Source organism: Myotis brandtii, unplaced genomic scaffold, assembly GCF_000412655.1.
Source record: "Myotis brandtii unplaced genomic scaffold, ASM41265v1 scaffold153, whole genome shotgun sequence".
Classification (NCBI taxonomy): Eukaryota; Metazoa; Chordata; class Mammalia; order Chiroptera; family Vespertilionidae; genus Myotis; species Myotis brandtii.
The window spans coordinates 491,723-508,605 of NW_005355543.1; the positions used below are offsets into that span (position 1 = coordinate 491,723).

Below are 16,883 nucleotides of genomic sequence, written 5' to 3' on the forward strand. Positions count from 1 at the left end.
TCTAGATTGGAGTAATAACATTGCAATTACTGAAATTCATAAGGACTGTTATTTTATCTAAAGGTCCTGGTGTTCTAAATATGACAGTAAATTAGATAAAATTGCAAAAATCGTTTTCAGAGTTTTGATTTTTCATTTCTTCAGTGCATAAATTTGTTGTTTAAATTCCTTGGCCTCACAGTTTTTAACTCAGGGAATAATTAAAGGTTCACCTCTTCATCCATATTTATCCTCTTTTCTTGGTGTTTTCTCTGAATCTGCCTCTTGAGAGTAGGGATTACACAGGGTGGGACAAAGTAGGTTTACAGTTGTTCATATGGAAAATAACACAATAATCTATAAATATAAAAGGCTAATATGCAAAGTGTTCCCTTGGGAGTTCGACCAGGAAACTGGGAGTTCAATCGCTCACTATGACGTGCGCTGCCCACCAGGGGGCGGCGCAGAACGAAGGAAGGCCCCAGCCAGCAGCCAGCAACAGGGGAAGGGAGGTCCCAGCTGGCAGCTGGAAGGCCCTGATCGGTCCTGATCACCAGCCAGGCCTAGGGACCCTACCCATGCATGAATCTCATGCACCGGGCCTCTAGTCTCTATATATAAAAGCCTAAGCGACTGGCTGACTGGCCGACCATTTGACCGTCCGACCGAAGCTATGATGTGCACTGACCACTAGGGGGCAGACGCTTAATGCAGGAGCTGAGCTGCAGTGACTTGGCAGCTGCGGTTCTCAGGTGACATGCCCGGAACCAGAGAGGAGGGAGCCCGATTCCGGGGTGCGTCACCTGAGATTCGCCCTTTCACAATCTGGGAACCCTTGGGGGATGTCAGAGAGCCAGTTTTGGCCTGATCTCTGCAGGCCAGGTCGAGGGACCCCACCAGTGCATGAATCTGTGCACCGGGCCTCTAGTTAATAAATAATAATACAAAAATTGTTTCACATACTCAAAATTATAAACCTACTTTTGCCCCAACTTGTATTGACATTTTCTATCTATGTAAGTACTTCCATGAACCTTGGAAATGTTTTTATATATGACGCATTGGTTTCATTTAAATTCAGTAATAATTGTGCAGAAGGATTCAGTCTTTCATCCTGAAGTTATCTCCTTGTCATGTATTTTAGGGTCTTTTCCTTTTGTGATTTGAAAACTGTTGACTGGTTAGGCAGTAGATATACTAGTGACTAGTGGGGATTAGTCTATGCCCTGTTTTCTAGCATCTGTATTTTGCTATATTCCCCACTAAGGTTTTCCTCCTTCTATATTCTTTTTATCTTTTGCCTGATTTCTTTATTTTCTTATTATCTAGGACTGCAGAAATCTCTCATGTCTGACAGATGTTGAATAAGTTCAAATCTAGTGATTTAACTTATATATTATGTATGAATGCATAATCACACCAGATATTTTATTTTAATTTTATTTATTTTATTTTATTTTTTAAAAATATATTTTATTGATTTTTTACAGAGAGGAAGGGAGAGGGATAGAGAGTTAGAAACATCGATGAGGGAGAAACATCGATCAGCTGCCTCCTGCACACCCCCCACTGGGGATGTGCTCGCAACCAAGGTACATGCCCTTGACCGGAATCGAACCTGGGACCCTTCAGTCCGCAGGCCGACGCTCTATCCACTGAGCGAAACCAGTTAGGGCCACACCAGATATTTTAATTGCTTATACATTTTGAATGACAACTTTTCAGTGTTAATAACTATTTACCAATTTGGAAACTGAGGCTCAAAGGGATTATAGCATTTGTTCAAGATCATATCAGTAAAGAAGTTGGAAGTGAGATTTAGCATAGCTTAGTCTTCTTATTTTAAATCCCTGCTTATAAAATAAATTTTTTTAAAACCAGTATTCCAAATTCTTGGGGGAAAATACTTGCATAATCCTATATAATAAAAGCCTAATATGCTAAGTGTCTGGTCGTCCAGTTGGCCTTTTAACCAATCAAAGCATAATATGCTAATGATATGCTAAGGCTGCTCAGCTGCTTGCTATGATGTGCACTGACCACCAGGGTGCAGACAGTTGACTAGTCGACCAATTGCTATGACATGCACTGACCACCAGGGGGGCAGATGCTCCAACTGGTAGGTTAGCTTGCTGCTGGGATCCGGCCGATAGGGACTGAGCAAGATGGGCCGGACATGCCCTGGAGCCCTCCTGGAGTCCCTCTCCCGCTGACCAACCTCCCATGTTCCTCCCTGGCCCAGATCTTGCACCAGTGGGGTCTCTCAGCCTGGCCGGCACCCTCTCCCAATCTGGGATCCCTAGGGGGATGTTGGAGAGCTGGTTTCAGCCCAACAGCGGAACGACCAGTCATTATGATGTGCACTGACCACCAGGAGGCAGATGCTCAATGCAGGAGCTGCCCCCTGGTGATTGATGTACTCCCATGGGAGTGCTGCTCAGCCAGAAGCTGGGCTCATGCCTCCGCTGCAGCACTAAGGTTGTCCAACTGCTGGCTTAGACCCGCTCCCTGTGAGGAGTGGGCCTAAGCCGTCAGTTGGACATTCCCTGAGGGCTCCCAGACTGTGAGAGGGTGCAGGCCAGGCTGAGGGATACCCCTGAGTGTACGAATTTCATGCACCGGGCCTCTAGTTATAAAATAAAATGCATGTCTTACCTGGCCCGAGTGGACCTGGGTTTCAAGTTTGATCCTCAGTTGGAGAGCGTTTTGAAGGAAACCAAGTGATGTTTCTCTCTCTCTCTCCCTCTCTCTCTCTCTCTCTCTCTCCCTCCCCCCCTCCCTCTCTCCCTCTCTCCCTCTCTTCCTCTCTTCCTCTCTTCCTCTCTCTCAGCATATCTTCGGTTGAAGATTACAAAAAAAAGCATGTCTTGTAAAAACTATGTCCTTCTTTACTAGTCCTGCTTTTGTACCTCTGGCATAAATTTATCTTCTTAGTACTCATATTATTAGAATGTGTATGTTGGCTTTTTTGGTAAATGTATTTATATTCTCTTTCAATAAAAATAGAAGTAATTAGTCAAAAGTAAATGCTGTTGAATTAGAGTTAAGATTCCCTTCACAGACTCCATGATTTTATTTTAATTAACTAATGAATTAATTAAAATATTTTTATTAATTTCAGAGAGGAAGGGAGAGGGAGAGAGAAATAGAAATAACAATGGTGAGAGAGAATCATTGATCGGCTTCCTCCTGCACACCCTACACTGGGAATCAAGCCCGAAACTCGGGCATGTGCCCTGACTGGGAAGTGAACCGGTGACCTCTTGGTTCATGGGTCAACACTCAACCACTGAGCCACACCAGCTAGGCCAGACTCTGTGATTTTAAAACTTGGCACGAAATGCAGATAAGGGAAAGCATTTTCTCCTCGGCTTTTGGAGGCTGTAAAAAGGAGTAGCAATACAATTACTTTCAGGTTTTAAAATATTGGTTTAGTGCTTGACCTTTTAAGAAAACTTTATGTTAATATAGCTTTTATCATCAGTTAGTATTTATTAAGTAATCTATCTGTTCATGGAGTCCACCTTACAGAGTTCTGTACTTTTGTGTCTTTAAGATAAGATACAAAATTTTGGGCATAAGATACAGAATTTTACCAAGGAAGCCATTTTCTATACAATAATTACTTTAAAGGATTACCTGAATGAATTTGGTGTGAAAACAGAGACAATAAGAATATTAAGGTGTTTTTTTTTTGTATTTGCAGAGGCTGTACATTTTATAACAAAAGCTTTGGGTATGCTAGAAAATGTTTTCTTTAGTTTTTTCCACTTTTTAAAAAACATTTGCTTTTGTTTACTATGATTTGTATAGTAGTGACATAGTTCAAATTCTTATTTGCCAAGGAGGAAAGGATTTTTTAATTGCAAAATTTAAAAACTTCTAGCCAAAAGGAAAATTACTTTTTTATATTCTGGTTGTAAAAAATTTCTCAGTAGAATACATAATGGGAAGAAAGGAGGGCTAGGAAAGGAATGACTAGGGAAGGAATGACTATGTTAAATGATTTTTTGTTAGTAGAAATGGCTGAAATAATTTAATGTTGATTAAATTATTTAAATATTTATTTTCTATCTATATTTATAGTGGAAAATACAGAGTTTTTACAGCAAGCGGCATTAGAAGAATATGGTCCAGAGCTTCATGTGGCCTTGAGGAGTCGAAGGGATGAATTACACTATTTAAGGAAACTTACTGAACTACTTTTTCCTTATGTTTTGCCTCCTAAAGCAACAGACTGCAGGTATAAATAGCCTGGAAAATGTCAGCAGTATTTGCAACCATGCCATATGAATATTGCTATTCTTAAGCATAGTAGGAGTACACTGAAACTTGAGGTTAGTCTATGACATGAATACTTTATTTAAAAATATAATTTATCAGGTCTTTTATTTAAAATGTCAGATAATACATTTCTATTGATTTCAGAGAGAGGAAGAGAGAGATGGAAACATGAAAACAAGAATGATGAGAGAGGATCACTTATTGGCTGTCTCCTCCACACCCCCTCACTGGGGATGGAGCCCACAGCCTGGGCATGTGCTCTGACTGGGAATCAAACCTGTGTTCTTTTGGTGCATGGGACAGTGCTCAACCAACTGAGCCACACCAACAAGGTCCGTTGCCCATTTTTTAATTTGTTTTTTTGGTGTTGGATTTTGTAAGTTCTTTATATATTTTTAGGATATGAATCCCTAATCAGATGTATCTTTGGAGAATATGTTCTCTCATTCAGTGGGTTGTCTTTTCATTTTGTTGATGGTTTCTTTTGCTGTGCAAAAACTTTTTTTAAAAAAATATTTTTATTGATTTCAGAGAGGAAGAGAGAGAGAGAGATAGAAACATCAATGATGAGAGAGAATCATTGATTGGCTGCCTCCTGCATGCCCCCCACTGGGGATCAAGCCCACAACCTGGGCATGTGCCCTTTACCAGAATTGAACCCGAGAACCTTTAGTCCACAGGCCGATGCTCTATCCACTGACCAAACCAGCCAGGGTTGTGCAAAAACTTTTTAGTTTGATATAGTCCCATTTATTTTTTCTTTTGTTTTCCTTGCCCAAGGCAATATATCAGAACAAAAAATTGCTATGAGAAATGTCCGAGATTGATGTTTCTTTTTAAAGACATGTACATAATGACTCACTGGGAGCAACAATTTGAACAAACTGTACAGACAAATTTGGGTTTTAAGGTGTCCACCTGGGAAGAATAGTTAGATGTCATTTGATACGTCCTCCCTTGATCTGGTATGAGAATATTTAGATTATTCCATAAATTACCTCATTAATCTTACCCTGATAATCCTTAGAGCAGAAACCATGGCTTATTTTTTCAGATGTACTTTAAATGTTACTTTATTTTATTACAAATTTTCATTTTAATAAATTTAAAAATTTATTTTAACATTTTAATTAAAATGTTTTTATTTTAAATTGATTAATTTATAATATTATTCTTAAGTGTTAACAATTACAAAATAATATTCCAAGGCAGAAAATGTTTTCTGATGCTTACCTAAGTCCTTCCTGCTAAGGAAATGCTTTTTTTCTCTTAAGTAGTATTCTCTTTTAGCCAAATAAGGACTCCAAGTGTCGCCTGTAAACCAATAGCATAAGCATCACCTGGGAGCCTGTTAGAAATGCAGAATCTTGGGACACACTCCAGACCTGCTGAATCCTAGTTTGCATTTTGCAAGATTCCCACGTAAGAACTGATGTAAATCACTAACTGTATACACCATTGTTTCTTTTTCTAGATCCTTGACTTTACTTTTAAGAGAGATCCTCTCAGGATCTGTGTTTCTTCCTTCTTTGGATTTCCTAGCTGATCCAGTAAGTCTTAAATTTTTTTTCTTTAATTGCATTTAAAATTTATCATCTTAAATGTTTTTATATATGCAGTAGTGGTAGTAAGTACATAATGTTGAGCATCCATCACTACTACCCATTTCCACAACTTCTTTTCATTTTATAGAACAAACTCTATACCCATTAAACAATAATTTGTCATTCCTCCCTCCCTTTAGCCCCTGGTGACCTCATGCGACTTCCTGTTTCTGAATTTGACTACTCCATATACCTCATATAAGTGGAATCATGTAGTAATTGTCTTTCTGTGATTGTTTTATTTCACTTAACAATAATGTCCTCAAAGTTCATCCATGTTGTAGCATATATAAAAATTTCCTTCCTTTTCAAGGCTGAGTAATACTCCCTTGTAGGAAAAGAAAACATTTTGCTTACTCATCCATTCCTTGTTATACACTTGAGTTGCTTTTGTTTTTGATCTAGTAAGATTTTGAAGAAACAAATATTTTATAAACATTTTAAACACCAAAGTCAGAATAACTTTTCTTTGTTCATTTTCACAAAAGGTGAGATCATGCATTGCAGATTTTTTAAAAGTCCCTCTGTATTACATAAGTACACAAACACTGTGCTATTGCTTCATTTGTTCCTTAATTTTCTAGAAACTTTCGTAATATGATAAAAGCTATAAGAATTCTAGACAGAATTAGTAATGGAATTGTTCTGACCTGTGTTTATGATTTTTTATTAGGATACTGTGAATCATTTGCTTATCATCTTCATAGTTGACAGTCCAGTGAGTATTTAACATATTAGCAAACACTTCATATCATGTGAATTTTGATTCACATCTGTCAAATCAATGACAATTTTAATTAATTAATTCTCTTTCTTCAAAGCCTGAAAAAGCAACTGAACCACCTTCACCTTTGGTTCCATTCTTGCAAAAATTTGCAGAACCTAGAAATAAAAAGCCATCTGTAAGTATTTTCAACAATAACTTATATTACTTTGGATACAATTTTACTATGTATTTACCTAGCCTTAATTGACTCTTCCTCCCATATTGTATCTAGGTGCTGAAATTAGAATTGAAGCAAATCAGAGAGCAGCAAGATCTCTTATTTCGTTTTATGAACTTTCTGAAACAAGAAGGAGCAGTACACGTCTTGCAAATTTGTCTGACTGTGGGTGAGGCTTACCTGCGTACTTTCTAAAGTCATTTTTATGTTTTTTAATATTGAGATCAGATAAGATGTTGTAGTTGTCATCTATCATGGTACCACCTTTTATTTATTAGATATTCTAAGAGCTGTCTTTCAAGTGTCCACTCTTTCTAGATTGGGGCATAATCCATAACTGACTGAAACCAAATTCTATTATCAGAAAAAAACTACTAAAGATTAAGTATAATGAAAATAATATACTCAATCATTAGCCTATATGAATAGCACTGTTACAGTTTTCGTTAAGGACTATTTTGATTAAATGATCAAATTAAAAAATGTTTCATTTTTATTTTAAGCTCTATAACATCTTGCATTATTGGATTTACAAGACACTGTATGGACTATAAAAGGATTATCTTTTTAAAAAAATATATTTTATTTGATTTTTATAGAGAGGAAGGGAGAGGGTTAGAGAGTTAGACACATCTATCAGCTGCCTCCTGCACAACCCCCACTGGGGATCGAGCCTGCAACCAAGGTACATGCCCCTGACCGGAATCGAACCCTTCAGTCCGTGGGCCGATGCTCTATCCATTGAGCCAAACCAGCGAGGGCAAAGGATTATCTTTTAATGAATAATTTCTCTTCAAAATGTTGTTTTAAAAATTTAAGTATAAGAAGAAAAAAGATTCGTTTGTTCAGATTCTCAGCTCCATCTCTAGTCTGTAACCTTCATGGTGGAAGGAAATATTGTTTAAAAACTTGACTGGCCAGGCTGGCATGGCTCAATAGTTGAGCATTGACCTATGAAACAGGAGGTCATGGTTTAATTCCCAGTCAGGGCACATGCTTGGGTTGTGGACTCGTACAGGAGGCAGCCAATCAATGATTCTCTCTCATCATCGATGTTTCTCTCTCTCTCTCTCTCTCTCTCTCTCTCTCTCTCTCTCCCTCTTCATCTCTGAAATCAACAAAAATATATATTTAAAAAAACACACAAAAAAACCCCCAAACTTGACTGGAATTAAAAAAAAAACCAACACCTTAATTTTTACTGTTATTTAGTGAATTAGATTTTAAAATATTAAAGACACTTCATATAAGAAATTAATACATAATGTTCTTTAAAGAAAAATTTAGGTTAAAATAAAAATTAAAATGAAATTTTAGGAAGGTATTTACTATTCTAAATTCTAGAAAAGTTTTATTGCTATGCAAGTATTTATATATTTTATCTTAGTCTATAAAATATTTGTCTGAGTTTTTCTTTCATCTGAGCAGTGATTTTACTCCCAATTAAGTCTTTTTAGAAGTTTAAAATGATTAACAGTTTGTTTATAATTGCTGCTTTTAATATTGATTACCATTAGACTGGGAACATGAAGTTTGTATGAATAGTTATATATTAAAATAATTCATTTTTTTCTTACTCTTTCCTAATTTGCTAGAGGAATTCAATGATAGAATTTTGCGACCAGAGTTATCAAATGATGAAATGCTGTCTCTTCATGAGGAGTTGCAGAAAATTTATAAAACATATTGTTTGGATGAAAGTATTGACAAAATTCGATTTGATCCCTTCATTGTAGAAGAGATTCAAAAAAGTAAGTCAAAGATGATGAGACTGAATTCTATAGCTTTTTAGTTTTCTCATATACTTAATTTATTATTGCAGCACTGTGTGAGATTCACAGGCATCATTGTCCTACTTTACTAACTAGATGAAAGCTTTGATGAAGAAACTAATACTTGCCAGAACTGGAGTTTGGTTGTTCTGATTCCTCATTCTAGTGCGATTTTTATACCTTACAGTAGATTTTCCATAAAACATGTTTGTATGCTATCTCACTGTCATGAATTTTAAACTAATATATAATTATAAACAATTTCTACAATATAATTTTTTAAAATAGTTGCTGAAGGCCCCTATATAGATGTTGTGAAACTTCAAACTATGAGATGTCTTTTTGAAGCATATGAACATGTACTGTCTCTGTTGGAGAATGTGTTTACTCCTATGTTCTGCCACAGTGATGAGGTAAGTCAAAATATTAATCTTGTTTGAGAATTTTTCTATAAAACTTATGTAGTGACTTTGATATGATTCGATGAGTGATTCAAATAACAAAATAAACAGAAAAATAAAACGATTAATTAAGAAAGTGAATATTCTTTTTTACTATATAACTTAATGGAGATTAGAAGTTAATTCTAAAAACAGTTTTTAATATCAAAATAATGTTTATATATATATATATATGACCAGGTAGATTGTAATCTACCTGATTTGCCAAATGCCTGAGTGGCTTTGTGGTACTTCCGTGAAATAGAAATTCCATTCTTGTATATACATTATTTGTAGACCTGTGGAAATCAAATGGCCTAAATATCTCTATTTGCAATATTTTAATCCTTACTCTATTTGACTGTGGTTGTATTCACTTGATTTAAATAACGTTTTCTTTATACTGGAAAGTAGTATGGTAAAGTAGCATATTTCAGTATTAAATATTAGTTTAATAAATCACAATTATTTTTGAAGTATTTCAGACAACTTTTAAGAGGTGCAGAATCACCAACACGCAATTCAAAATTCAACAGGTAGGTATATTTAATCACATGTATTATTTTGTTTTTGTGCTTGTCGATGCTAATCATTCTGTGATAGCATGATTTTCTTTATTAGCTGTTTTTCTGTGAGTATGTGGTTCTGTTGCTATATAAGTAGACAAGACATTTGACTAAGGAACTGTAGAGCTGTGCTACATGCAGCAACAGAATGCCTGAAATTCTTTTAGAAAACTTTAACAAGATACACACCATTGCCTTGTTAATCTCATAGTTAATACATATTAGTGTTTGATTACATGCTTTATTGGTGAATATGGACTGCATGCATAAATGAAATCCATAGATAACTCAATTTTAGACAGTAGTCCCCCTCAACCCCTGGCAGTGAGTACTTTTTATTAGAGTACTTACTGATTAGAAAAGCAGAGGGTTTTTTTGTTTGTTTGTTTGGTTTTTGGCTTTTAAAAGACTTTATTGGGGAAACGTACAATCAGCAGAGGGTTTTTCTGCCTTTCCCTTCTGGCTCTCTAGAAATGTAAGTGTGCAGTTAAATGACCTAAAGAAAGATAACAGAAGAGAAAAGCTTTATCCATTTATAAACTAAATAATACCTTGATTTGTACTTAAATTGGAGTATGTACAAAATTGACACAGATATCAAATCCATATTTCTATAATGTACTCACATTGCTCAACACCTTCTAGTTTATCTGAGCAAGGATCTAATAAATATATAAATAAATTGGAAATGTGGTACAAAGAGAAAGTAGATATAAAATGGAATAGTTTTATAGATAGCACAAAGAAAAATATGAAAATCTTAGCCATGGGGAGGTTGTAGATATATTGCATTTTTTAGAATGTTGAATATTAATTCTTACATAATGCCTCAATACAAATAATATACATGTAATAGCTTTTCTGAAAGGTGGAAAATATCTTTATGATTCTTTGTAACGATATCACTTCTCTTTCCTAAGAATTTATATATTACAGTCATGAAACATTGACTTTATTTAACAGAAATCTCATCCATGCTAATTAAAATAGCATTCTTTACTCAACTCATGTGCCTCTTCTTTCATTTGAATACTCTTTCTAACCTTTTATCAAATTTCCCAGCATCACTTGAGAAGTAGGTGAAATTTTGCCGTTTATAGACTTAGGATATTTGGAGTCTATACTAGGATATTAAGCTTGCTGAAATTGTTATATAGGACCATTTAAGGTGGAGTGGTTCTTTGGTCTTATTAGCCCATTGAATAGCTAAGTCTGAATCAGGATCTTAATTTCAGAGATGGAAAGCTTTCTTTGCCACTTTGAGAACACCTGGGTGTCTTCAACTTACTAATGCGCTAATTTTGCTGGCTTTAAAATATAAAACAAACAAGAAGAAAATATGGGTTCTTTTCATTCTGGGCACTGATTATGGTCTTTTAAAATAAAGTAAGTTTTTCTTGATATTAATCTGACTCTAATAATATCAGTCTTATGCTTAAGGATTCATTTACCTATTTATATAGAATAAGTAAAAGACTCTTTTTTTAAAAAAAACACCGTTTTTATGATTTTAGAGAGAGGAAGGGAAAGGGAGAGAAGGATAGACACATCAATGATGAGAGAGAATCATTGATCTGCTGCCTCCTGCACGCCCCCTACTGGGGATTGATCCCATAATTCCGGGCATGTGCCCTAACCTGGAATCGAACTATGACCTCCTGGTCGCCGCTCTACCACTGAGCCACACCAACTGGGCAAGACTTTCTTTACATTCTTTCATTGAAAATTTAAAGTAGCATTGCCAATTTGCTGTTAAATGACTTAAAATATGTAAAACATTTATTCATCTTTTTTTGTCTACATTCTATTTCATTGTATCTTAAAAATAAAATTTTAATTTATATTGTTTAATTCCATACTCAATGCACAACTTAAAAAATATTTAGAGATTTTTTGTTAATCTTGCTTCATAGCTGAAAACATACACATTGGATGCGGGAAACGTATTTATACGTTTTACGTTGACTGGTAAACACAATTTCCAGTGAGTTTTCCAGTATTTGTCTTTAAAATTTAAGAAAAATAATTCAGTATACATTTTATAGTAAATCACAAAAAGTTTCATTGAAAAAAAAATATGCAAAACTAAAGTTATCGTAATTTTATTGAACGTTGCCATTTGCGCAAAAAAATTAGCAAAAACGGCCCGCATACAATGTGTTAAAATATGCAAACTAAAAACGTGAAGCATGTATAATTATATCTAATATGGACATGAATTTCATGCTGGGAAATACAGGTTGTGCTAAGTTTTTGGTGGCTTAGCCTCTGCATACTTTTCACTGTATCAAACAAGTGGTATGCCTAAATGAGGGCAAAATATACAGAATTATTTTCTGACATACTGAGTTTTTGAGAACTACTTTTTAATGATCTAGAATTCATACTCTCAAGTCTCTCCCCGCCCCAAACAGTCCTTGTACTTTTTCTTTTCTTTATTATGTTATTCATAAGAATTCCTTCCCTTTGCAAAGGTGAATGCTATCCATCTGTGTACCTTTTAAAGCTTTTAACTTTTGTTTTGCATTCTAAAGTGGAACCTGTTTAATATCTGGGCTTTCTCTCTCTCCTTTCCTTATATAATCTACCATATCTGTTATTGCAGAGGTAGCCTCAGTTTGGATGATTTTCGGTAAGTCTTGAGACAGCATGTGATTCTTTTCTGTATAAGTTACTTAAGTCCAGAAAGTGCACCCAAACCAATCTGAGTAGATCTAAAAATGAAAATAATGAACCACTGTACCATTACTGCCTTTATATCAGCTAACTGGGATATCTTTTAAAAATGAACCTCTACTTTGGTTATAGATATCCCATTTGAAATAGCAGCATACTCTTATGTTATCATAAAATAAAAATGTCAGTATAAAAATAAAACGATAGAGCCATTATCTAGCTTTTCAAGGTTATTGACTCTGTTTTGTTTTGTTACTGATTTTGCTAAATTACTTTTAGAATTATCTGTGTTGAAAGCATTTTTTAAAGCAAGAACTACAATATTTCTGGGCACAAACACAAATGAAATATTTTAGAGATAGGTCATATTTCAAAAAGCCCAATTGTTTTATAATCTATCTAGATTCTAGAGACTAGAATATCTAAATTCTAGATGTTTAGATTTTAATACTATTTTGTCAACATTTTTATATTTGTTTTTGGAAACATTTCTATCAGAATTGTGGTTATAGTTCTGGATTTTTAAAAACACTAATTGCATGCTTGTTTAAATAAAATAATCTAGGTTAAGTACCCTTTTTACCACTTAATATTTAATTTAGTATTAGAGTTTTTACAGTTTAAAATTAGTTTTATTTGCTCCTTAGACATGTATAACATGCACATGCCATTATATATCTGGTGTAGTTAACACTTGATCAATTTACTTCTATTTCTGTAATTTTGCTTGTAGAAATAATAGCTATCCATTAGCATTCAAAATAAACTTTCTTGGATTTTAAAACAGTCATTTTTACTTGGGTATCGGTTATAAGGGCAGTATTACACAGTGAGAACAAATTTTAAATTGGATAAAAGTTATATTTTTAATTGTTGAAACCTGGAGCAGTAGATTGTAATGGAGAAAATTTGGCTTATTTTTGTGTGGTTGTTTTCCAGTTATTTCTACTTTTAGAAAACTTACTTTTGAAAAAATTGCAAAAGCAATATATATTGGTTTATTAATAGTAATATGTATGGCAGAGCAGGCTGCTTTCTTAGGCTACATTTACTTTTATTCTTATATGCATTATTAACCCCTTCCTTTGACATTTTCTTTTTTCTTGTTATTACTTTGAAGTTAACTAAGATTAATTTTATACTACATTTTTCTTTTGAGTATTAATATGATTATAATGTTGAATTTTGCTTGAACATTTTCAGTCATAGAGGACCTAATTTTTTTTGTTAAGTTCTGTCTAAAATGAACCTAGAAGGTCATAGTTTTATATATTTTTTCTTCTACATGATATTACTTTAGCAGTACAGTTCTATATGTATATTCTGCTTTGAACTTTGTCTTCCACATTAAAAAAAAATCTTTCAAAATATGTCTGGCAATAAGAACTATGTACCACTAGGGGGCTCTCATCTTTTAAACATTTTAGTTCGGTTAAATAGGTACATTTCAAATGTTTGTTATAGGTACATTTCAAATGTTTGTTAATAAATTGTTCCATTTATTTTTCCATTTAAAAATATATCTTTATTGATTTCAGAGACGAAGGGAGAGGGAGAGAGAGATAGAAACATCAGTGATGAGAGAGAATAATTAATTGGCTGCCTCCTGCACACCCCCTATTGGGGATCAAGCCCGCAACCCAGGCATGTGCCCTTGACCGGAATCGAACCCGGGACCTCAGTTAACAGGCTCTATCCATTGTGCCAAACCAGCTAGGGTTATCTTTCCATTTTTAAACTCTAAATTTTTTGCTTTGAGATGTTGAGACAATCTATGACTGAGAACTCTGAAAATTTATGTTAGCTATACTTTCACAACTATTTTTCTTTACTGGTGTTTACAGTAGACTGTTGAGATAATTTGATTGTGATTGATACATTTTTGTTTAATATTTAGGAGCACTCAAAAAAGAGGAGAATCATTTGGAATCAGCAGAATAGGTAGCAAAATTAAAGGAGTATTCAAGAGTACCACCATGGAGGGAGCTATGTTACCTAATTATGGTTTAGCTGAAGGTGAAGATGATTTCGTAAGTAAGCTTCAGATGTACAATAGTATAAAAAATTGGATATGATTACTTGTTATTTTCCCTCTTCTTTATCTTTCTTACTTCAGACTTCCTTTATATTCTCCATTATAAATCCTTTCATTAGTGATTATTGTTTCATGGTGCTAATCTAATTTTTTAAATTCCTGAGCACCAACTTACTGCCTACTAAGGCCAGAATGGTTTCTGTTAAACCGTATTTTGCTTAGGCTTTTACTTTATATCCTGATCTTACCTCTTTCCAACCATGTGGTCCAGACATACGGAGTTGTTCATAGATATCCTAAACCAGGGCTGGGGAACCTTTTTTCTGCCAAGGGCCATTTGGATATTTATAACATCATTTTCAGGCCATACAAAGTTATCAACTTAAAAATTAGCCTGCTATATTTGGTCAAACATTTAATTAACTCACTCCTAATGCCTTGGCAGGTTCAGACAAAATGATTTTGTGGGCCTTATATAGCCTATGAGCCGGACGTTCCCCAACCCTGTGACCTAAACTTTTGCTACTCAAACTGTGATATGGATAAGCTGCATCAGCATTACCTAGAAGCTTGTTATAAATACAGAACCTCAGGCTTTATCCTAGACTTACTGAATCATAATTTGGATTTTAATAGGATCCCCAGTTGATTTATATGCACATTATACCCACATGCTCTTTTATTTCTCTATATTTTTGCACATGCTGGTCTTGAAATGCCCACCCCATGAACCCTTACCTGAGACCCCCAAGTGGATTTGAACATTTCCTCTTTTGTGTTCCTATTAGATCATATGTTGAAGCATATACCATACTTTATTTGAAATTATATGTTTATGATTGTCTTCCCTACCAATTAGTTAGTTCCATAAATGCAAATACTATCTTATTTGAACTTTTTATTTGTTTAACAAATCTTTATTGATCCTGAATCCTTAATTTACCTTTTAGTGACTTTGAACACTAGAGATAAAAGGATGATTAAGACATAGACTTTGCCCCTAAGAAATCCACTAACCTGGGTGTAAAAGGAATGAACAGTAGTGAGGGAATTGGTAATAACTAAGAAAAAGATGCGAGAAAAAGAGTAAATAAATCTTTTCTTTACCTCTTTACTCCTTTCTTTTGACCTCTTTCTGATTGCAATGAATTGTTTAGGAGATTCACTGCTTCTTCATAATTTAAATGGAAGAAAATCTTATTTAACCCTTTTTTTCTCTTTAGATAATCCAGATACAGAATTTTTTCTCTCTTTAAGCCTTGCTTTTCCTTAAAAGTGTGGGTAGAATAAAGACAGTAAACCAGAGTAAGGAGTCTTTTTTTCAAAATAATGTTTATTTATATTTTTTAATTTTTAGCATATTATAATTTCAAACTAATATAGAAAAGTGGAAAAAATTTAAAATACCACCCATAAATCTATCACCCAGTAACAACTTCTATTAACATTTTGGTGATTTTCTTTGTAAAAACAAAATCTATTCCTTTTTACCTCCATTGATTAGGCTATATTATATATATAGTTTGCTGTGTCATGCTCTCTCCCCACTTAATACAATAACAAAAAAATTTTCCTATGTTACTGTGAACTTCTCAATATGTAATTTTTTGTGGGGGAAGATGTACTTTTTATTTTTGTTCTTCCTGATTACTTGAAATAGAAGCTGTAAAAAACTGAGAGAGTTCTCTTTTGTAGTGGCACAAGGAAATTTTGGATTGGAACCAAAGATAGTGATAATGGAAAGTAGGAAAAGAGGGCAAAGTAATCTCTAATACTCTGAAAAGAAAGGAAGGGGTGGTCCTGGTTGCTATGGCTCAGGTGGTTGAGCATCATCCTGTGCACCTAAGGGTGACCAGCTCCATTTTAGCTTGTTAAACAAATTCTCTATTATTTTACGATTCATTTTACCTTCTCTTCTCAGAAGCTAAATCCATGAACAAAAATACAGTTGTAATCATCGAAAATACTACCCCGTTCCAAGCAGTGGAGTGGGTATTTTCCTCACACATGCTTTCTTTTTTAAAAAAAATATATTTTATTGATTTTTTACAGAGAGGAAGGGAGAGGGATAGAGAGTTAGAAACATCGATCAGCTGCCTCTTGCACACCCCCTACTGGGGATGTGCCTGCAACCAAGGTACATGCCCTTGACTGGAATCGAACCTGGGACCCTTCAGTCTGCAGGCCGACGCTCTATCCACTGAGCCAAACTAGTTAGGGCAACACACATGCTTTCTTTATGTTTTTCTTCCAGGTTTATAAGGAGATAGTCTTGTCTCAAAAAGCAACACCTATTATCTCTCTTTATAGTTTTACTAGAGGCCTGGTGCACAAAAATTTGTGCACTCGGGGGTGTCCCTCAGCCCAGCCTGTGCCCTCTCACAGTCTGGGACCCCTTGGGGGATGACCACCTGCTGGCTTAGGCCCGCTCCCTGGGGGATTGGGCCTAAGCTGGCAGTCAGACATCCCTCTGGCAGCCCGGCAGCCCTCGGGGGATGCCCACTTGCCAGCAGGGAGCAGGCCTAAGCTGCAGTCAGACATCCTTAGCGCTGCTGAGGAGGCGGGAGAGGCTCCCACCACCAC

The 16,883-nt window shown here is 35.0% G+C and overlaps 1 protein-coding gene across 6 annotated transcripts in view; it reads left to right on the forward strand.

The window, feature by feature from the left end:
• The window catches only part of SNX14 (sorting nexin 14), a 77,467-nt gene that overhangs the window by 39,833 nt on the left and 20,751 nt on the right, over positions 1-16,883 (forward strand). For 4 of the 6 annotated variants that reach the window (XM_014535864.1, XM_005861519.2, XM_005861520.2 and 1 more), the window contains 10 exons: positions 4,066-4,222; positions 5,738-5,813; positions 6,541-6,585; positions 6,689-6,769; positions 6,866-6,980; positions 8,407-8,562; positions 8,872-8,996; positions 9,501-9,559; positions 12,195-12,221; positions 14,163-14,295. In XM_014535864.1, coding sequence (XP_014391350.1) covers positions 4,066-4,222; positions 5,738-5,813; positions 6,541-6,585; positions 6,689-6,769; positions 6,866-6,980; positions 8,407-8,562; positions 8,872-8,996; positions 9,501-9,559; positions 12,195-12,221; positions 14,163-14,295 — 974 coding nt within the window. The remainder of the gene's footprint in view (positions 1-4,065; positions 4,223-5,737; positions 5,814-6,540; positions 6,586-6,688; positions 6,770-6,865; positions 6,981-8,406; positions 8,563-8,871; positions 8,997-9,500; positions 9,560-12,194; positions 12,222-14,162; positions 14,296-16,883) is intronic. The other 2 variants (XM_014535862.1, XM_014535861.1) reach the window with 2 other exon arrangements.